Source organism: Nicotiana tabacum, chromosome 6, assembly GCF_000715075.1.
Source record: "Nicotiana tabacum cultivar K326 chromosome 6, ASM71507v2, whole genome shotgun sequence".
Classification (NCBI taxonomy): domain Eukaryota; kingdom Viridiplantae; phylum Streptophyta; class Magnoliopsida; order Solanales; family Solanaceae; genus Nicotiana; species Nicotiana tabacum.
The window spans coordinates 84,532,475-84,556,240 of NC_134085.1; the positions used below are offsets into that span (position 1 = coordinate 84,532,475).

The 23,766-nt window shown below is 39.1% G+C and overlaps 1 protein-coding gene across 1 annotated transcript; it reads right to left on the bottom strand.

Annotated features, from left to right (window-relative positions):
- Positions 1–5,238: 5,238 nt before the first annotated feature.
- LOC142181914 (uncharacterized) lies at positions 5,239–8,064 on the bottom strand. Its single transcript, XM_075255589.1, has 4 exons — positions 7,912–8,064; positions 6,743–6,974; positions 6,155–6,679; positions 5,239–5,852 (listed from the first exon to the last, which is right to left on the bottom strand). The coding sequence occupies exons 1-4, from the start codon at positions 8,062–8,064 to the stop codon at positions 5,239–5,241; spliced, it is 1,524 nt and encodes a 507-aa protein (XP_075111690.1).
- Between the last annotated feature and the right edge of the window lie 15,702 nt (positions 8,065–23,766).

Below are 23,766 nucleotides of genomic sequence, written 5' to 3' on the forward strand. Positions count from 1 at the left end.
TGTTATTGAGCTTATTAGTGATCTGGGAGATCTATGAGTTGTCTTTCCGTGTTGCAATACGTTAGGAATTGTTTGTTATAGGCACATGTGGTGCGGTTATATTAGGGCCTCTTAGTGGAATTCGAGCGGGAAGAGTATTGGGTATTGCTCGACAGATGGCATATTGGTTGTGTCTTTTTAGGTTTGTGTAATGTTATGTCAATTGCTTCGCCGTGGTTATGATGATTTGCTTTGGTTCTAGACATCAAATTGCACGTGGTTGTCGATTTTGAGCATAGTGACTTGGGGTGTTTCATGTGGACCAATGTTTGGATAGGGTCACGCATTGCAGCAAGTTATATAGAGGTATGATCCTTCGGGTTAGATTCATGTATTCTGGTTCGACGATGTGTGATGAGTTCTCAACATTGTGTGTGGTGGTACTGGTGAGCTTGCGGTACATCTCTCTCATTTGAGTCATTTTCATGATTTGAGTATGTTCGGATTGTTGCTTATTGGTGCGTGGATTGCACGAGTTGTGGCTTTAGTTTGTATTGATGTGTCATGTCACCAGAGTAGTTGTGTTGGATTAGAAGAGATCGTTGGGGATCTATAATGAATAAAACGGATTCGATTTCAGCATGTTGGAAGGATAATATTGATGTTCAGCTTAGAAATTTGCTATGATCCTTGCCAAAAGAGAAGTGGCTTCACGAATGGTTGATATGAGGAGTGGTTATGACTTTCTACGTGTTTCATTTATCACTGGCAGTATACGGAAGTGTTGGAATGAGGCTTTATTTGATAAAAGGCTTATTATCAAAATTCGGATATTTTGAGCAACTGTCGTGATTAGAAGTTATCGCTACAAGTGTTTGAGTTATGTGGTATATCAAGTAATTGCACCTGAGGTTGCAGGTATGGATATTACATCTTGTTCGGTCTTATTCAAAGATAAATGTGAGAATCTAATCTTGTAGATGATTTCATAAGTGGAAATGTTGTTCTAAGGTTTATGGGCTAGGTTGGATTGCAAAATTTTAGTTACATTGTGTTATCAGACCTATATAAGGTAGGGTGACATGGGATCACCCCCGAGTATGTTCATAGTAAGGTTTCACAGCGATTTGATGGTTTTCGGAACAACTCTGGGCACGTTCGAGGATGAACGTATGTTTAAATGAGGGAGGATGTAACAACCCAACCGGTCGTTTTGAGCTTTTACACTTCGCTCGCCAGTTTTCGGGCGTGACTAGCCCCGTGTGATGTATTATGACTTATGTAAATCGTCGATTTTGGTTTTCAGGGTAGTCACAATGAATTTGGAAAAATAGTTCTTAGTTTGAAGCTTAAAATTTTAAAGGTTTGACCAAATTTTGACTTGTTAGCATATGATCTTGGATTGGAATTTTTATGATTTGGTTAGCTCCGTTAGGTGATTTGGGACTTTGGAGCGTGATAGGAATACATTTTGGAGGTCCGTGGAAGGTTTAGGCTTGAATTGGCGAAATTGGAATTTTGGCATTTTCCGGTTGATAGGTGAGATTTTGATATAGGGGTAGGAATGGAATTCCAGAGGTGGAATAGGTCTGTTATGTCATTTTTGACGTGTGTGCAAAATTTCAAGTCATTCGGACGAGGTTTGATAGACTTTTTGATCAAAAGCGGAATTTAGAAGGTTTTGGAACCTTAGGCTTGAATCTGATGTCATTTGGTTGATTCGATGTTGTTTTAGGTGTTTCGGAGATTGGTATAAGTGTGGATAGTGGTATATGACTTGTTCATGCTATTGGTTGGGGTCCCGGGGGCCTCGAGGTGATTTTGGATGGTTGACGGAAAATTTGGAGTTGTGAACTCTGTCATAATTGCACCTGCGGCTTGGGGACCACAGGTGCAGGCTCGCAGATGCGGAATTGGGCGAATTGGTCTAGAGGTGCAGGTGCGGAAGTTTCATCGCACCTACGTGACTGCATGTGCAGAAGGGAATGCACAGGTGCGTCCCCAAGGGTTTAAGTGAAAACCGCATGAGTGGTTGGTTGAACGTAGAAACGGCTCCGCAGGTGCGAAAACCCCGGGCCAGAAAGTATATAAACCCTCCTTCGTGATTTTCAGCCTTTCTTCACCATTTTTAAGTCGATTTTGGAGCTTTTTGGGAGATTTTGAAGAGGGAATTCAAGGGAACTTCGTTGAGGTATGATTGTTGAACCTACAACTTGTTCCTATGACATTATTTTACTAATTAGGCTTGAAATAAATGGAAACTAAGGGTTAAAAATTGGAGAATTAGGGCTTTGCATTGAAGACCTTGATTTGAGGATTTGAGGGGTCATTTATGGACGGATTTTGGTACTTTTGATATGAATGAACTCTTGAGGGATTAAGAATTCTATTGATGTAAATTTTGTCAGATTTCGAGGCGTGGGCCCGGGTTTCGAGTTTGATCAATTTCGGGAATTTTGGTGTAAATTGGTTATTTTCGAGTGGATTTTGTTCCCTTAGCATATTTTGAAGGTATAAATCTGTTTTTGGATAGATTTGGAGCATCCAGAGGCCGATTCGAGAGGCGAAGGCATCACGAGCTAGAGTTTGGACGGGATAGAGGTAAGTAAGGATTGTAAATGTTTGTCCTGAGGGTATGAATCCCCAGATTTCACATCGTTGTGCTACTTTGAGGTGACATACATGCTAGATGACAAGCGTGGGGTTGTGCATCATTAGGGATTATGACTTAGTCTATCCCGTATGACTGTTAAACCGTGTATTTGATTGAAAACTGTTTGATATCATTGTGTTTTGGGAAGTATTATCATATTTTGGGCTGAATGCCATATTTAGGCCTCGTGCCAACTGTTTTGGACCCTTAGGGGATTTTTACTACTATTCCTCACTACTTTGACTTCATATGTGTACTCAGTCATGGTGTATTCTACGGTTTTCATAACTCAGCCATATTTACTCCGTTTTGATATTTGAAATGATATTTTAGGCTGAACATCATGTTTTTCTGTTGCCCGAGTGGCATGAGAGATTTATGATTATGAGGCTGAGGGCCTATGTTGTGAGGATATTATGGGATCAGGCTGCGCGCCGCAGCAGTGTGGTACTGATTTATGATTATGAGGCTGAGGGCCTGATTTGTTACACCACGAGGTAGCTTGATATGAGGCCGAGAGCCTATTTGATTATGTCACGAGATGGCTTGTTATTGTGCTTGGGCCGTAAGGGGGCCCTCCCGGAGTCTGTACACCCTCAGTGAGCACCAATACCTAGTGTGAGTGATGTGATATAGCCCGAGGGGCTGTTGTTGTTTCATGTTGTTGCCCGAGGGAGTGTTCTTGATCCATGTTTACTCGAGAGGAGGTTCTTGATTCATGTTATGCTCGAGGGGCTGGTTACGAGTGATTGTGAGGTAGCCCGAGGGGCTAGTTCTGTTCATATTATGCCCGAGGGGCGGTTTGTACATGTTTTGCCCGAGGGGCTGTTTATGTTTTCTATCATTTATACTCACTATTTTATCACTCGTTTGAAACCATTGAAAGTTGTTTTAAAATGATTTTTATTGAAGCTGAGCATAATTTACGAGGTAAATGATTTGTGTACTGCTTTGGAAATGATCTACATTTAATGTAGTGTTATGACGTGGTTTACGTGTTTTCTTACTCCCCGCGCCTTGTGTGCAAATTTAGGCATTTTTGAACCCGGTAGCGCGTGTTGATTGCTCAGTGGGGGAGTCATCGGAGTTAGCGAGGTAGCTGCCTGACATTCGCTACACTGCTTTTCTCCTTCTTGTCTTCCTTAGACTGTATTTAGTATATTTTTAGACTCTTTGTTGTATTCAGACCTTAGTAGATGCTCGTGACTTGTGACACTCCGATGTCGGGCTTGTGTATTTATTCCACACTATTCATTTTGACTTACATTTTGAGATATATGATCAATTAAAGGCTTAAAAATGATTGTTATTAATTAAATGGTTAATTCGGGAGTTGTGTCGGCTGACCTAGTTTCACGATAGGCGCCATCATGACCGGGTTGGTCTTAGGTTCGTGACATAAAAGAGGTTTTGTAAAAATATGAGCAAGTTGAGATTCAATACTAATGAATTCTAATATATTCTTACCTTTTGCAAAATGGTCAGGGATAAAATGATGCTTGATTTCTATATGCTTTGCTCTAGAGTGATGCACATACTTTTTTGACATACATATCACACTAGTATTATCACAAAATATAGGAGTGAAGGTAAGAGATAAATCATAGTCAAGAAGTTGATGCATGATCCAAAGAACTTGTATACAACAACTTCCAACAGCTAAATATTCTGCTTCAGTTGTTGACAAGGCAACACAATTTTGTTTCTTGCTATGCCAGGAAACTAGTGCATTTCCCAACAGTTGGCATGTGCCACTAGTACTTTTCCTGTCGATCTTATCACCTGCAAAATCGGCATCTGAAAAACCTTTCAAGACAAAATTTTTAGAGTGAGCATACTATAATCCTAATTCAGAGGTCCCAATAAGATATCTAATAATACGTTTAAGTGCAGTAAGATGGGATTCCTTTGGAGCCGACTGAAATATTGCACATTTACACACACTGAACATTATATCTGGTCGACTAGCAGGAAGACATAATAAAGATCCAATCATTCCTCTATACATTATTTCATCAACACTTTTTCCATTATCAACTTCTTCTAGCGTAGTTGTTGGACTCATTGGAGTCCCAATGGATTTAGAATTCTCCATGCCAAACTTCTTTAAGAGTTCCTTGATGTACTTGGTTTGACTAATATAGATCCCTTTTGGAGACTGTTTGATTTGCAGTCCAAGAAAGAAAGTTAGCTCTCCCATTATGCTCATTTCGAATTCTCCTTTCATAGCATGAGAGAATTCTTCACATAGTACAGAGTTAGGACTTCCAAAGATAATATCATCAAGATATATTTGAGCAATAAGATTACATGAATTTTAGTGCTTAATAAACGGAGTTGTATCGATATTACCTCGTTTGAAACCTTGATTTAGAATGAGGGAGCTTAATTTTTCATACCAGGCTTGGGGAGCTTGCTTGAGTACATATAGAGCTTTAGTTAGCTTGAGTACATGACTGTGAGGGAGTCATTTACAAATCCAGGAGGCTGCTTCACATATTCTTCTTTAGAGATGTATCCATTTAAAAAAGCACTTTTCACATCCATTTGAAATAGTTTGAATCTTTATGAGTAGTAAAAGCAAGTAATATTCAAATAGATTCCAATCATGCTACAAGTGCAAATGTTTCGTCGTAGTCGATTCCTTCTTGCTGAGAGTAACCTTGAGAAACTAGCTGTCCTTTATTTCGTACCACTTGTCTGGATTCATTCAACTTATTTCTAAAGACCCAGTTAATTCCTACAATAGAAGCATTTGATGGTTTTGGAACCCATTTCCACACTTTATTTCTTTCAAATTGATGAAGTTCATCTTTCATTGCTTTGATCCAATAAACGTATTTCAGTGCCTCATCAACTTTCTTTAGCTCAAGTTGTGAAATTAAAGCCATGTGAGAGTTGAGCTTCTGAGATTTTCTGGTAGTGATGCCTTCCTGTGAATATACAATAATGAATTTTTGAGGATAACGATGTTCACTTTTCCACTCCTTTGGGACGTTTGTGGTTGGTTCCCTTTCCTTAGTAGTCGACTGTTCTGTATAAGAAGATTCTTGAATTTCAATGTGCTCCTTAGTTGATTGATTTTGCTGACTGGTTGGCTCATCTTGACAGTCTTTTCCTATGACAAAAGACTTTGGGATAATAGAAATTTCCTCATCTTCAGGAAGTTTTTCATTCCTTGATCGAGGGTTAGTATCAACAAAAACAACATGAATTGATTCTTCAATGCAGAAGGTTCTTTTATTGTAAACTCTATAAGCTCTACTTGAGAAAGAGAGTATCCAACAAATATACCTTCATCGATTTCTGGATCAAACTTACTCAAATTTTCCTTTCTATTATTGTGGATGAAACATTTCATCCAAATCGGTGAAAGTAACTGATGTTTGGTTTCTTACGCTTATATGGAGTCTTTTTTAGAATGGGTTGAATCAAATACCTATTAATAATATGACAGGCTATGCTCACAGCTTATGCCCAGAAGTGGTGGGGTAGAGAGTTTTCCACAATCATGGTTCTTGCCATGTCCTCCATGATCACTTCTTATAGTGGAAATGTAGTATCCTTTCTTATGTTGAACCTTCTTGCAGAAAACTTCAAAGTTCCTTAGAGCTTCATCGTTATGACTTAGAAAAATAACCCAAGTGAAACAAGAAAAATCATCTACAATAACAAAAACATATTTTCTACCACCAATGCTACCAGTTCTTGTTGGACCAAACAAATCCATATGCAAGAGTTGAAGAGGTTTAGTAGTAGAAACAATGTTTTTGATTTTGAAAGATGAGCGAATTTGTTTTCCTAATTGACATGCATCACATATGTGATCTTTTGAAAAATCTAGTTTCGAAAGACCAATGACAAGATCATGTTTGGTGAATTTTTGAACAGTATGCATGCTAGAATGGCCATGCTTTCTATGCCATACCCAGACATCATCAATCATAGATGCTAGACAGATTTGATTACCAAGATTATCTATATTACTGATAGTATAGATATTTCTGTCTCTATTACCAGAAAGAATAACTTTACCTGATTCGTCTTCTATAAACCATCCATGTTTCTTAAAACGAACCTCTTAGTCATGGTCACATAGTTGACTGATACTGAGAAGATTGTAACCAAGTTCATCAACCATGTACACTTCATCTACCTCACATGTTGAGCTGAGAGGAACTTTTCCAACTCCAATTACGTTTCCTTTTGATTTATCTCCAAAGGTAACTGTTCCTCCATTTAGTTTGATAACTGTTTTGCATAACGATTTGTCGCCAGTCATATGTCTAGAACATACACTGTCAAGATACCATTTTCCTTTTCGATTCTTCTCGCGGTGTTCCTGCAAAAAGGATTACTTGTTTTTAGGTAACCAAGCCTTCTTGTGTCCTGAATGGTTAGATTTCTAAGTATTAACTTGACTAGAAGATTTAAGTGGTCGGACCTATCTCCTGTTGTCCTTGAAACTACAATGGTTAGAAGTGTGCCCAAGTTTTCCACAATAGAAGCAAGAAGGATTATTGGGATTTTCAGAGCCTTTTTCTGCTCTGATTCTATTCCTGCATTGGTCAGTGTTATGACCATTTTTGCCATAATAGAAACATGCAATAGGATTTCTAGTTCTAATAAAAGATGTATGAGGAACAATTTGATTTGATTTGACAGAATGGGTACTCTAATTTGAATACATAGTATGGCCCCAGAACGCTAAAAGGTGAGGGAACTAGAGTTGTCATAAGTCGTCTTCAACTCTTCTTTCTTTACTCCTTTCCATATCGAGGCTAATAACTAAAGGATAAGCGTATGGAGGAGTAGAGTTAGTTATAGCTACACAGGACCTATTGCCTCCACATCTCCTTAAGGTAGAAGTGTTTATAGCCGCAATGATATAACCAAGAATACTCATCCGAGCCGCAGGAACATGTACATACGGAATACGAGAATTTCCACCTTGTTGAAGATCTAGAGGTGCTACCCGAAGGTCAATCATTCCCAACTTTGATATGAAGGTATGAGGTAGATTACAAGGGGGTACATTAGTCAAATAGAGGGCTCCTATGACTGGTGGATTTACACAATCCATTTAGTTGAATTTGAAGTTCATTAACTTCATCTTGAAGCATATTATGCTCAATTTCACAGACTTCCAACTTCAAGGCCCAGTCTTTCTTTTCTCATTTGATTTTTCTGAGTTCATTTAGAAATCTCTCAATATCTACAAGAGCAATATCAATGAATTCTTAGAGTTCATAACAATTAGGACATGTAGGAAGACGTACCTCACTAGTTCCTTCGTCTGTCCTGAGACCAAGTTCACCTGATTCTTCTTCCACATCCATTCCTTCATCTTCCACATCCATTCCTTCATCTTCCATGAGCCCAAGTTCACATGAGTTCTCATTATTGTCTTCTTTTATGTCCATAAAACACATATTTGTAATTTCTTCATGGTCAAATTCATCATCATCACTGCAGGCTCAAAAAGACTTTCTTTTGAAAGTTCTTGCTCAGTTTCTTCTTCAGTTCGGGGCATTCAGCTTGAATGTGTCCATGTTTCCCACATTCATAGCACCTTCCATCATTTTTATCATTATCATTATTCATCCTTCCTTTTATGAAGTTTGATTTACCTCTCCTGCTATTTCTGCTTTTCTTTATCATGCTCGTTACAACTTGAGAGAGCATGACTTTGTTTTCATCATGTTCTCCTCCTTCCTCTTCCTCTTCATTTTCTAGTTCAGCCACATTCGCTTTGAATGCAACTATTTTCTTCTTTTCTTGTTGAATCTGTTTATCCAAGTGAGTTTTCTTGAAGGCAATTAGATCACCTCTAATTTCATCATAGGACATCTTGTCAAGATCCTGACTAACTAAAGCAATAACTTTGCATTGCCAAATTGTGGGAAGACTTCTTAGAATTTCTCTAACATGTTCTCTGCTTTTTATTGGTCTACCAAACGACTTTAAATCTCCAAGTATTTTTCCGAATCTTGAAAACATTTCCTCTACTGATTCTCCACCCTTCATTTGAAATAATTCATAGTCTCGAACAAAGAGATTGAGCCTTGTTTCTGTCACTTTGTTGGTTCCTTCATACGTGACCTCTAATTTATCCCACATTTCCTTAAAAGTTTCACGACTTGATATCTTTTCATATTCTTCTACACTAATATCATTATACAACAGATGTTTTGCTTTGGCATTCACTGTTTTGACGGCTGATTGTTCATCAGTGTAGTTATCTAAGTCAAGTGGATATGTTAATACTATGACTTGACCATTTTCATCTTTCTTTAGGGGACTTGGAAGATTTTCCTTTTTGATCACACACCAAATTTTAATGTCACATCACATAGTGTATGTTTAAATACATACTTTCTCATGAGAAAAGTGTTGCCCGTTGAAAGATGGAGGTCGTACCTGAGAGGTTCCTTCTTGAAATAGTGTTCCAACAACTGTGTTTGATCCCGTGATCTTTTTCTCACAAGCTGATATGCAAAGTTTGTGAGCCTTGTTCTGATACCAATTGAAAGTATAGGGGGAGGGGTTGAATTATACCAATTAAAATTTTAGTTGACTAAGTGTGATTTTAGTCGACTAGGTTTTACATAGACAATAGTTTCAGTAGGAATGAAATAAATGAATGGAAAGGTAAAGAAGGCACAACAGTTTTTATACTGGTTCAATACCGGTGTGGTACCTATGTCCAGTTCCCTGGGGTCAGAAGGGTTCTCTTAGATCTTTGATAAAGGATTATAATAATGATGATTTTAGTACGTTCACCATCAACGATATTCAACAATAGTGATTTTGTAATGTTGACACAACTCTCTTTTGTGTTCTAACTCTTTTTTTCTTTCTTTGTTTTTTCTTTCTTTCTTTTGTGACACTTGTAGACTTAAGAATACAGTGCTTGTACTAAGAACTAGAAAGGCTTAAAAAACAGTTTGTGTAGTTGCATGAGTCTTCTTATTGAGATTGGGAGACTTCTTGTATGAGAGTTTGGGAGCCATTGAAGATTGATCTTGATTGAGGAACTGAATTCTCTAAGAGACTTGACCCAAGGGATGCCTCCGAATCCTGCACTTGAAATGGGATGGATTCGTTTATGTCCTTCCCCTTTCATGTCCTCATTTCATGGAGTGATTTGAGGCTTCGATTTGGTTGGTCAATCTTCTAATATAGTCCTTGAGGAGATGTCCAATATTCTCGAGCTTCACTTGATATATTTCCTTTGTTAGACATCCTCAATGTGCTTTGATTAAGACTGTGATGGTGTGACTTATTTGGTTTCCTTTTTGATGGCTTGGTTTCCTTTGATTTAGTATCGTCAAATTCTCTTCGATCTCATTTCCTTTTGTTGATTTCCTTACTAAAGGACTCTCTTTGGAGTAGTGCCTTGATTCTTGCAATCAAATAGATATGATTAGTTTTGCACTATTGTCATCATTGACAATTAGATATAACATAATAGTGTGCTAGTAAGCCTACGATCTTCCGCAATAATTGGTATCACAGCTAGACTGGTTTATACACATAATCTAGGATAAAGATGTTGCGTCATCTTCAACAAAGTACGAAGTAAAGAAATATGATGATGGACATAGTTTCAGTCTATGGATGATTTGAATGAAATCGTCTACGGTGTTACAGTAGCTATTGAAGGCAATTTATGAGGATTTTTTCGAAGAGATGAAAGAGTCACATAAGGAAGACTTGAAGGAAGGACTTTAAGTGCAATCTTCATGAGTGTTACGGATATCGTTCTTCGGGAAATTACTAAAGAAAGTTCTGCAACAATGGCATGGAAGAAGCTGAAAGATCAGCATTCTAAGAAATTGTAGACAAATCGCCTCTACTTGAAAAATAAGTTAGATTACCTCGAAAAATGAAAGTAACAATTAAAGATAATTTGTGGTTTTAAAGATATTTGATTTATTCTAATATTGGTAAATATTCAAGTAATATTGTGTTTTAGTAAGAAGAATTGATGAACCAAACCAGTTTTGCCAGGGTATTAAGGACCTTGAGCTAGATTTTCTTGGGGGGCCTTGAGTTGAGCTAAGAGTAATGAAATATAAACAAAAAAGTAAAAGCAATAAAGCCGAAGAACAATTGTTGAGCACGGTAAACAAGAAAAGAAGAGTGGAATCTTCTATTGTAGTGAATAATGTCCCTTACAAGATGATTGGGGTCCCCTTTATATAAGAAGGAAAACCCCTAATTTGGTACATTTCCAATTATGGCAAAGAATTATGTTGGCACAGCTATATAACAACCTAGTACAGACATGTCCTGTTTCGTGCAGATCATATCCTATAATTTATGCCCTGACCCACGTGTCCATGAGAAATTCCCCCTCTTTCTTGAGTGTCTTCGAGATTGTACTACCCTCGATGTAGGTCATCCCAGGCCTTCGATCTGCTTGCTCAAAGTGTGTGTCCTTCAGTTGGGTCCGACCCCTACATCGTGTCGCCCAGACTCGAACTCATAGCCCAATTTAAGACTTTAAAATCGAGCTCCTTGATTTTGACCATATACAGATAGTCCCCGCGTTTCATAGAATAAGATGATAAGAAGCTATTTGAACCTAGATCATCCCGAGCCTCTCGTGATGTTGTCATGCTCATGACGTAGGTTCTTGAAGTGATTAGAAATATCATGTCAGCATGCTTCCCCAAAACATCAAATACGTTTCAGTTTTTGTCGGCCACTTGCACCACCGGTTCTATCATCGGCTTTCTATAAATAAGGGGTTATTTGGCTTAACAAAAACTACACTCGTTCCTTCTTCATCTATTTTTAGCCCTTTCCTTACTTTATCTCTTCCTCTAATAACCTATTTCTATGGTTCAAGTCCGTGACCACAAGGACATATTGCAGTAACTTTACCTTTATGCCAAGGCTTCCATTTTCAAAGCTTTGGCTCGAGGCAACAGGAGAAGGGCACCGAATCCTTCCCGTATAAAAAGATATGCGAACTTTACACTGGTGCTCATCTCTCTTAACTTCAACCTGGTGTGGCGCTTCATTCCTTCTGTTTCTATAGAATGAGGTGGTACTATCATCTACTAACTTTTGCATCCCACACCGGAAGAGAGTTCTGAGGATGAACACTCTTGGATTGTTGCTCGTGCATCTTGCAACACCTTTTGGTTTTTTCCTTTTGCTTGTTCTTTCTTAATATATTATGGCCCAAAATTTCAACAGAATGGTCAATCTTGGCTACTGGGGATATAATTACAATTACCGAGGGCCTTCTTCCAAACATTTCCAGAAATCAAAAATGGTCCCCCCGAGAAGAGGATTTCCGGAGAAGCTACTCTCAAGGTCGTGGCCTTAAAAGTGAATTAGGATCTTTGGATTTGTTTTTTTTCTTCTTTGTTCTTGTGGAAGTATCCTTCGTGGGTGCCATAGTTATACTTTGTAATCATTTCGTGGAAGTATAAAAGGATCCTTTTGTATCCCTTTCGGCCCATGTTGAATTTTATTCTATCTTTATTCGTAAAAGATTCGATTTTATGATTTTAGTGACTAGCCCAAATATCGAGCTTAGGACCTAACAAACCCTTAGGTTTTTAATTGATAAATACAATACAGCTCGAGGTTTATTGTTAATCCTCGAGCTAAGCTTAAATGTGAACTCAGAACGTCGGGATTCTCGAGCCCGAGTTAGGTAAGAGCAAGATCTCGAGATGAAGTAAATCCTTAGATTTCCTTGTAGTCCCCGGGTGGGAAACTTCTCCACCTCGGGTAGCCCTTAGGCTTTTACAGTTGAGCAGGAATTTGCTCGAACTTGTAATAAGGATAGTCCTTAGGCCTTTTCACAGTCTTCGAGTGAGTAATTCCTCTAACTCGGATAGCCCTTGGGCTTAGTAATCAAGTGGATACCTTGCTCGAACTCGACTTGTAGGATGCCTTTTATGATTTTTTACGAATTAAACCTTGATGCCTTGATCCTGATGCCAATATCGTAACATCAGCAGTTGAAGCGACTGAAAAGTTTCTTTTTGTGCGATTCCTAAAAACATTAATTGGAGGCGGTTGACAGGCGGCCTTTTGGCTTCCTTAGCGGGCTTAAAAGACCTCTATAAATGGACAAATTTCACAAAAGTTTTTTAAATGAACTCTCCCTTCTCTCTACTATCAACAGTTTTTTTTCTTGGAGCTTTCGCATTACGATGGCTAAAACCTCTAAACTAGTTTCTCGGAAAGAAAAAGCTTCTTCATCTTCTCGATCGACCAAGAGCAAACCGGTAATGCCCCCTCATATTGAGGAGTGCATCCCCCCATCGTGTGAAATAACATCTGATTTCAAAATTGAGAAACCTGTATTGACACCAGGCCGAAGTGCGCCCATATCTCGATATGTTTGTTTGGTGACCAAGGCCGAGCTCAGACAGGTAAAAGAGGATTGCAAGTGGGATAACAAAGATAGTGATTCCTTCCTCTGAAGAGGACATCACTACGTATAAAGTGGGGTACTTGAGCGTATATACCTACCCTTTTATGTTAGGCCCTGCAATTGTGGCTCATGGTCCCATAGATCCAGTTATTCTTTACTTTTTTATCTATATCGAGTGATGCTCGACAAGATCTACCCCTCCGTCTGGCGAATCATTTACTTAATCAGGTTCTTTTCGAGCCAAATCAAGGGGATGTCTTTTACCCTTGATCATCTGATCAGACTATACAGTCCCCGACTTTATTGTGGGGGCTTGATAAAATTGTAACGTCGATCCTTAAAATCTCTCTTCTCTAGTACCGATAAGGACAAAGACCATGGGTGGATAAACCGGTTTGTCCAATTCGGGACCTCCGATCTTATTCCTACTGATTGCATGCCGTTTCCTGAGAAGTGTAACATGAAACGTGAGTATACAGCAGGTTTATACACCGCTTTCTTTTCTCTTACCTGGCTTCATATTTCTCATTAGTCTAACCCCTTTACGATAGTGCATCCGTTGCTTGGTTTCCTATGCCTTTATTACGGGATACTTACCTCGGTTTCATGTAGGTCTTGGAGACACCATTGATTTGTGTCCGGCCCCCGTTGTTGAAGTGGAGGTTCTGAAGCCTTCTAAGGAAAGAAAAAGAAGAAGAGAGTCATCTGAAAATCCCCCGAAGCTAAAGAAGAGCATGGCTCACAGGCCTAAGACCGATACAGTGGCATTGTCTCTGTAAACGGCCCAATGACTTCGGGATAAGGAGGAAGAAGAAGACGATGACTTCCCGGTGGTAACTTGTGAAACAAAAAATGCCGATACTTCAAAACCAATCGAGCCGATGGCGGTTGATGTGGCTCATTCCAGAGACGAAGAAATCTCCGAAGGAACAAAGTCCCTAAACCATCGCCCCAAAAGAAGGTACCTCACCCAGGAGATCATTTGGAGGGTGAGGCAAAACGACCTGCCACCGAGCCTCTTCAAATAAAAGAGAACTCGAGAGGATCACTTGGGGTAATCAACATGGATGATTCACCCCTTGGCCCCGAGTTCTACAAGCGATAAATCTAAGAGGCTCAGAATTTGAGGTCTTCTAAAGTTGAATCAAGCTATGAGGGGCACGACGTCTTTCGAGAATTTCTCGTAGGGCTTGAAGATGACCCTGACCCAGATGCTTTCTTCATTTCCGAACAAGAGAGTTTTCTATTTTTATGCTTGCACCTTTGTTTTAGCTGTTCTGAATCTTCTTTCCTCCCTTTTTATGAAGGCTATAGGGCTCCATAAAAGGGAATTTTTCAAGTATCAAAGCGATCTTGCTCGAAGCGAGGCTGAGCTTAAGAGGATTTCTGAAGAGAGGGACGTTGTCAAAAACCTCTATACTAAGAAAGAGATGGAGATCTACGATCTTCGAGTTGAGTTAACGCAGGCATGCCAAGGACAAGCCGAGTATGTTGAAAATATGACATAACTCTCGAGGGTTGGTTATGCACTAGTTTATACTGGCGACTGACACTTTTAATTTCGTAGTTTCATCAGAAGGCCGACTTGGAGGCAAAACGTTTCTGGTTTGTGCACCAGGTCCAGCGCGACGCGCTGGCCTGGACCTGCGTGACGGGGATTTGTCCTATTTTGTCTGGGACTTAGTTATTTCGGCCCTATGCACTCCCAACTCGTATAAAAGGGGTCTTAAACCTAATTTAGAGGGGGAGGACGCTTTTTAGAGTAATTTTTGACTAAGGGAGATCAAGGAGCCGCTGTGGAGGTCGAGTTTCATCTTTTCTTCCTCCAGACTTAGTAATTTATATGTTTCTTTGTATGATTTGTTATTTTGCTACCATGTATATGTGAAGTTAAACTTCACGTTCTAGGATTGTTGTTCTTTCATGATTATTGATATTCGGATATTGATTTTTATTTCTTAGTTTATCATATTGGTTTATTTATTCAATCTTGCGCTTAAATATTTGATTGCTTGATCACCAATTAAATACTATCTGCGAATTTAAAATTGAACTCGAAAGTGGGAATTTTATATTGCACATAGGATTGAGTAGAGCAAGTTCTTGAACCCGGGCATCGGGGAATGGATTCGTGGTTAGGATAGACATATACCTAATTGCTTTGTTTGGTTGATGTACATGAATTATAAATTCATTCTTGTTAGTTCTAATTCCATAGACCTATAGGCGTTAAGTTAGCTTGAATAGGTGACTAAGAACTCGACAGAATCTTATGAGAGATATTAACCCTGTCAACCAATAAACTAGATAAATTAGTTAGTCAATTTAATTGAAGAATACAATAGGAATGTTAGATACCCCATAATCCTAGATCGTTTTTATAACATTGATAACATAAAAATCTATTCTTCCTATGTTCAAAGTTCATTATTTGTTTTTCTTTATTTTAATTAGTTTAGAATCAAATACTTCTAGGTTTAATTCTTGTTTAGATAGTTAGAATAGTCTAATTTTGTTAATAGTTAGTCATAAGTCCTCGTGTGTCACGACCCAATTCCCGAACCTGGTCGTGATGGCTCCTCTCATGAAGACAAGACCAACCATTCAACCTAATTCATCCTTTTAAGACAATTAATTAACATAATTATAGTATAAACGTGGTTTAATAATATCCAATAGCGGAAAGTATAGATAAAATACGAAAATCCAACCCAACTCATCCCTAACCGGGGTGTCACAAGTCATGAGCTACTACAGAGTTTACTAAAATTCTACAAAATATGGAATTAGGAACAAAGTCTGAAGATATCATAAATAACAAAAGATAAGGGAGAAAATGGGTTTGCGAACGCCATGCAGCTACCTTGATAACTCCGATGAAAACTGAACAGCAGAAAACTCGCTCTATGCCTCATGAATACATGTACCTGCACACATGGTGCAGGGTGTAATGTGAGTACTCCGACCTAGTGAGTAAAAAATATAAATAATGACTGAAGGTAAGAAAACACATTAAGGCACACAACATTCTATACAGAAGCAGTGAAATCATTTAAAATAACAATTCAGTGAAACATCATGTGAAATTTCTTTTAAACAAGTAAAATAGGTAATTTGGCAGTAAAATGACGAGTAGAATTCTGCCCCTCGGGCTCAATATCAAAACAACAAGTAGAAATCTGCCCCTCGAGCTCAGTATCAAAATAATAACTAGAAATCTGCCCCTCGAGCTCAGTATCAAAATAATAAGTAGAAATCTTCCCCTCGAGCTTAGTATCAAAATAATAATTAGAAATCTGCCCCTCGGGCTCAGTATCAAAATAATAAGTAGAAATCTGCCCCTCGGGCTCAGTATCTCAGAACAGTATCAGCCTCTCAGGCTCAGAACAGTATAAAGCAACCAGTCAATGAAATAAGAGCACATAATTATTATGGCAGATAATGCAGATAAAGAATAAATGCATGAGTGCAATGCAATGCATATGACAGTACCCTTTGGTACCCACTGCGGCGTGCAGCCCGAGCCATCCATATTTATTTATCATCGATGGTGCTCACTGGGGGTGTGTACAGACTCCGGAGGGGCTCCTACAGTCCAAGCTCAATATCAAGCCATCTTGTGGCATCAAATCTAGGCCCTCGTCCTCATATCAATCTCAGTATAATCACCTAGGCTCTCAGCCTCAATATCAATGTAATCAACCAGGCTCTCGGCCTCAATATCAATGTAATCAACCAGGCTCTCGACCTCAATATCAATATAACACTGCTGCGGCGCGCAGCCCGATCCATGCTCAGTCCAGAAATCATCATAAGCCCCTTGGGCATTTGTAAAATAGTAGTTCTCAACCCGAAATATCATTTAGAAATATCATTTAAGTTTTTAAATCTTAGAAAGATGGCTGAGTTTGCAAAACAGTATTTAAAACTTTGGACTGAGGTCAAATGATATGCAAAATATGCGAAAGCAGTGATATCAATCCCTAAAGGATTCAAATAATTGGCAAGAAGCCTACAATTGGAAACATGACTGAGGATATAAATTCTTTAACAAAATAAGTGAGGAAAACCAGTCAAAAATCCCCTAAGGGTTCTACAGGTCGGCACAAGGCCCCAAGCATGGCAACAAGCCCAATTCACAATAATAAAGTATGCGTCTCAACCAAAAAAATAGTAAAATATCTCTCGGGACGGACCAAGTCACAATCCCCAACGGTGCTATACCCCACGCCCATTATCCGGCGTGCAAGTCACCTCAATATAGCGTTACGATGTAAAATTCCGGGGTTTCAAACCCTCAGGACATCATTTACATCTATTACTCACCTCTAACCGGCCAAATACTACTCCGCGATGCCCTTTCCTTTCGTATCGACCTCCTCACGCGTCGAATATGGCCAAAACCACAACGAATACATCACAATAGGCTAAGGGAATATAACCCAATCGAAAGACTCGAAAAATATCAAAAATCACGAAATTTGCAAAACCCGAGCCCCGGGCCCACATCTTGAAATCCAAAATTTTTTACATCAAAATGTTCCTTATCTCGCCACGAGTCTATACATACCAAATTCACAAGAATCGGAGTCCATTTGACCCCTCAAATCCCAAATTTAGAATTTCAATCTCAAGCCCTAATTTCTTATAATTTGGCTATGTTTTCATGGATTTCTAGGATGATTCTTCAATAAAATCATGTATTTAACTCATAAAACTTACCTCCAATCGATCTTAGTTGAAACTCCCTTCAATCCCCGTCCAAAAGCTCTCAAAATGACTAAAAATGGTGGAGAAATGGGGTATTTTTCGCGAATGAAATGTAAACATTCTGCCCAGAATTTTTTTTCGCGAATGAAATGTAAACATTCTGCCCAGAATTTTTCAGAATTACTGTTCACCCCGTGTTACTGTTTACGGCACTATTCACGGATACTGTTACGGGGCACTGTTCATGGGCACTGTTCATAACTATTGTTCACAGTGCTGTAAAAAATGCAGTAGCTTTATTTTTTCGTGCCTAAATCGATCCGTTAACCTTCCTAAATACACCCGAGACCTCAACTAAAAGAACCAACATGTCTTAAAACATTATCCAAACTTGCTCCAATCGTCAAAACACCTCAACTAACGCCAATATCATCAAATTATATCGAATTCAAGCCTAAGTTCTTTTAAAACTTCTAAAACACACATTCGATCAAAAACCCGACCAAATAATTTCCGAATGACCTAAAATTTTGCACACATATCCCAAATGACACAATGAAGGTACAACAACTCTCGGAATTTCATTCCAACACTCGGATCAAAATCTCACCTATCAACCGGAATTCGCCAAAATACTAACTTCGCCAATTCAAGCCTAATTCAACACCGGACCTCCAAAATTACTTCCGGTCCTGCTCCTAAGTCACAAATCACCTCCCGGAACTAACCGAACTGTTGAAATTCACATCCGAGCCCTCTAACTCATAAGTCAACGTCCGGTTGACCTTTCCAACTTAAACCTTCTTAAAAGAGACTAAATGTCTCATTTCTTATCAAAATCGCTCCAAATAAATTCTAATGCATCCAATACCGATAATGAAATATGAGGAAGCAGAAAATGGGACGAACGAGACAGTAACTCATGAGACGACGGGTCGGGTCGTCACATTCTCCCCAACTTATACAAATGCTCGTCCTCAAGCGTACCCAGAGTTGTCCTAGAAGCCAACCAAAAGCTGAATGACCTTATCAAGCATAAACCCGGGGATGATCCCACGTCACCCTATCTCACATGGGTCCGATAACGCGTTGTAACTAAGATCACACAATCTAGTCTAGCCCATAAATCATAGAGCCACATTTCACCTTTTCGGAATCATACACAAGATCAGAACCTCACACCTACATTCAGAATAAGTTTGAACCAGTTGTAATAGACCATGCCTGCAACCTTAAGTGCAATTGTATGATATACCAATAACTCAAACAAATGCAACAATAACTTCCATTCACAGCAGCTGCCCACAACAACCAAATACCGATAGAAATCTCTTATTAGCCAATGTCTCATTCCAACACTCTCATATACTGCCAATGATAATTGAAATACGCAATAAATCATAACCATTGCTCAGATCAACCATTCATGAGGCCATTTCTCCTCTAGCAATTATAGTAACAATTTTTTTTTAAAAATCGAACCTCGATATTTACCCATCAAACATGCTGAAATCAAATTCGTTCGTATTCATCAATGACCCCAATGATCACCTCGAATCCAACACACCACTCTGGTGACATGACACCTCAATACAGGCCTAAGCCACAACTTTCATAATACGCGCACCAATAAGAAACGGCCTGAACATACTCAAGTCATGAAAAATGACTCAAACAAAAGAGTCGTACCTCAAGCTCATCAGTACCATCAGCGGACCCAACAAGAACATGCCGCAATACTACCGAAATATCATTAGTTTAATAACATTACCTTTTTATGAGACATATACTCTCGTCAAGTCACTTTCAATTAGCAATACTATTTCCCCAATCATCTGAAGATCATTCGCCCTAATCATCTGAAACTTTTTTTTTCTCTAATCACCTAGAAGAAAATCGCTACACATCTCATGTTCTGCATGATGTACATAGGTATTATTCTAACTCTTACAATATTGACATGATGGATGAGGTATGCATAAATTCATGACCACTGTCGAGACAACGATTCGTTGGTTCTATACTCCTGGCAAGAACTATCACCTCATTTTGAGCAAAATCATGGTCTTAGCTCCTTAATTTACTTCATATACTCAGATTGCACTAATCTCAAATTCAATGATCTCGTCTCACCCAGTACGAACTGCTCAAGCAATAAGCCACCCCAGACATAATCAAAAGTCGCATATGATGCCTCAATATGCCAATAAGCTACCAATTCGAAACGCGGTACAAAAGGAAAACAAACTCTGGAAGGAATTACCAATCTCACACACTAATACAGACTTTCCATAGAAAATAGGAAGCAAGGCATACAAAATAGCACATAGAAAACTATACTTAACATCACACTGTTGCAGCGTACAACCCGATCCAGATAACATACCCATGGTGGCGTGCCACCCGATCCACACATAGATCTCACATAAGGAGATGCGCATCGAGCCAAATTTGCTCATTACAACAAAATACCGAGTATCGGTTGTAAGCATGCTAAGTGCATAATAATATCTATGAGGGACATATAGCGTTATAAGCTACAAAACTCAAGCACAACTAAGGTGCGATGTATAATCTGAATTTCAAGAGCCAAGATGCTCATATAACGTCATTCCTACACAGATTCTCAACACATAGCAATTTCTCAAGTCGTCTCACAACTCACATGGCACAATGTATCACTACACGAAATATCTGACAATGAAACATCAACCTAACGACTCCTCCATGAGGACCGCGTTACTAAAATGCACACATCTGGCCTGATATAGAGCCATTATTCACATTAAATCTATCCATCGACTTCAAGCCGATTCTGATCACACTGAACTAGTCTGATAACCTTTTAAAGGTCCATAATAACTCCCATTTTTCTCATAACACACAAGAACAACCATCACAATCGGGGTAATCCTCCCCAGTTCATAACCCAATATGCCAAGTGCCCTCCAGGCATGAATCTTTAATTTAACGACACCATCACAAACTTCATACTTGGTTTACACCTTTAATCAATCAAGTGATCACATGCCACACTTATATAATCTTCCCGTGGGACACACTCCCACAACCTACCACAACAATATCTAGAGTGTACCTCCAAACCATCGATCGTACTAACGTTGAATAGCGATCAAGAGTCATTAACCGGGACGCAAAACACTTTTTACAAAACACCGATCTTAGGTGACGCTGAAGACAATTCCAACTTACCATAAACATCAAAACATATCTTCTGCTCATCTGAGCTCATGACATCTTGTCAAAAAATTTCCTTCACTCGTGCCATTCTCGGCCTAATTTCCACAACCAGAACTGATTCACCAGCATGCATCAAATTGGAACTAACATAGTACATAACCGTACAATCCGCTAACCAGTAGCAAGCTCCCCAACTTGGCTCGAAGCCATAGATCACAACACATATACTCTATTGCTGCCGTAATACCATGGTGAGATTAAACTCACTCCTTCATAAGCTTGTGGAAACACGAATCACTGGAAATTTTAACTCTTTTGCAATTTTTGCATTTACTCACACAACAGTTAAGCCCACTCTTTAGGCGACATTTTTTTTTACTAAGTCCCAAATTTTTCAAAAATTTTGGCAGAGTTTACTTTGTAATTGGGCCTATCCACCTGCCAGAGAATCACCAAAACCATCCTAACAACACGTCCACAACTTGACAAAGCATCACAATATATATCAACAACATTAATCTCAATATTACATGTATTATATTATCAAAATTGATACATGGACATGCGTTGCACCTATTTGAATCATAATACATAGAAAATACCTTTCAATCTTCCATTATTGGGCTATTCAACTAAGTAAGAACATATTCTTTCTTTAATGTTTTCGACCCTCAAGGTGGTCTCCTTGACTCAACGATTTCGTCATAATACATTTACAGAAGCGATCTCAGCTCCCAGACTTATCTAACTAGTATGACAAAAAGATTCCCCTCATAAGCCAATTACCCACTAGCTTTACCTTTAGTTAATATTTTTTTGTATACCTTCCACTGCCATACACTTTACACAATCACTTAATCTTCCTGAGTCTAAACTCATACTGTAATATGAAATTTACTTCACTCCAAATAGGAGACATAAAAATATTCTTCACGCACCCATAACTTGGGACTACACATCCTATATGGAAATCATACACTCAATAGTTCATCTATCATCCAGTAGACCTTCCTCGTCACTTCCAAGTCATATAGATACATCTCGCAGTACTATCATACTCCTCACGTAGCTATCCAGCCATGATTCCCACTTATAGGGACAATACCGAACATAAAGGTTCAAAACACTTGCTCGCACAATCAGCACCTCAGTGCTCAAGCCATAGGCAAGATCCGGCCTCAAGTCCTCCAGACTGGCCTAACACCACACTCACCGAGATCACGCCTCGCCCTTCTATCGGGGAATTACAAGCCATCAAGGTAAATCGAATACTGAGTGCTCGTTCGTGCATACGAACATGTGGAAGGAATCGTAGGAGTTACTTTTCAAGCTGAATCAAGGACGCACGATAAGAATTCAAGAATGTGAAGTTTTCCTCAAGGTTATGCAGCCTCTCGAGGATAAATACAGATGTCTCCGTACCGATCCGTGAGACTCTACTAAACCGGCTCATGACTTGCGAGACCAATTAACCTAGGCTCTGATACCAACTTGTCACGACCCAATTCCCGAACCTGGTCGTGATGGCGCCTCTTATGAAGACAAGGCCAGCCATTCAACCCAATTCATCATTTTAAGACAATTAATTAACACAATTATAGTATAAACATGGTTTAATAATATCCAATAGCGGAAAGTATAGATAAAATACAGAAATCTAACCCAACTCAGCCCTAATCGGGGTGTCACAAGTCATGAGCTACTACAGAGTTTACTAAAATTCTACAAAGTATGGAATTAGGAACAAAGTCTGAAGATATCATAAATAACAGAAGATAAGGGAGAAAACGGGTCTGCGAACGCCATGCAGCTACCTCGATAACTCCGATGAAAACTGAACAGCAGAAAACTCGCTCTATGCCTCAGGAATACCTGTACCTGCACACATGGTGCAGGGAGTAATGTGAGTACTCTGACCCAGTGAGTAATAAATATAAATAATGTCTGAAGATACGAAAACACGTTAAGGCACACAACATTCTATACAGAAACAGTGAAATCATTTAAAATAACAATTCAGTGAAACATCATGTGAAATTTCTTTTAAACCAGTAAAACAGCTAATTTGGCAGTAAAATGACGAGTAGAAATCTACCCCTCGGGCTCAATATCAAAACAACAAGTAGAAGTATGCCCCTCAGGCTCAGTATCAAAATAATAACTAGAAATCTGCCCCTCGAGCTCAGTATCAAAATAATAATTAGAAATTTGCCCCTCGGGCTCAGTATCAAAATAATAAGTAAAAATCTGCCCCTCGGGCTCAGTATCTCAAAGTAGTATCAGCCCCTTAGGCTCAGAACAGTATAAAGCAACCAGTCAATGAAATAAGAGCACATAATTATTATGGCAGATAATGCAGATAAAGAATAAATGCATGAGTGCAATGCAATGCATATGACGGTACCCTCTGGTACCCACTGCGGCGTGCAGCCCGAGCCATCCATATTTATTTATCGTCGACGACGCTCACTGGGGGTGTGTACAGACTCCGGAGGGGCTCCTACAGCCCAAGCGCAATATCAAGCCATCTCGTGGAATCAAATCTAGGCCCTCGGCCTCATATCAATCTCAGTATAATCACCCAGGCTCTCAGCCTCAATATCAATGTAATCAACCAGGCTCTCGGCCTCAATATCAATATAACACTGTTGCGGCGCGCAGCCCGATACATGCTCAGTCCAGAAATCATCATAAGCCCCTTGGGCATTTGTAAAACAATAGTTCTCAGCCCGAAATATCATTTAGAAATATCATTTAAGTTTTCAAATCTTAGAAAGATAGCTGAGTTTGCAAAACAGTATTTAAAACTTTGGACTGA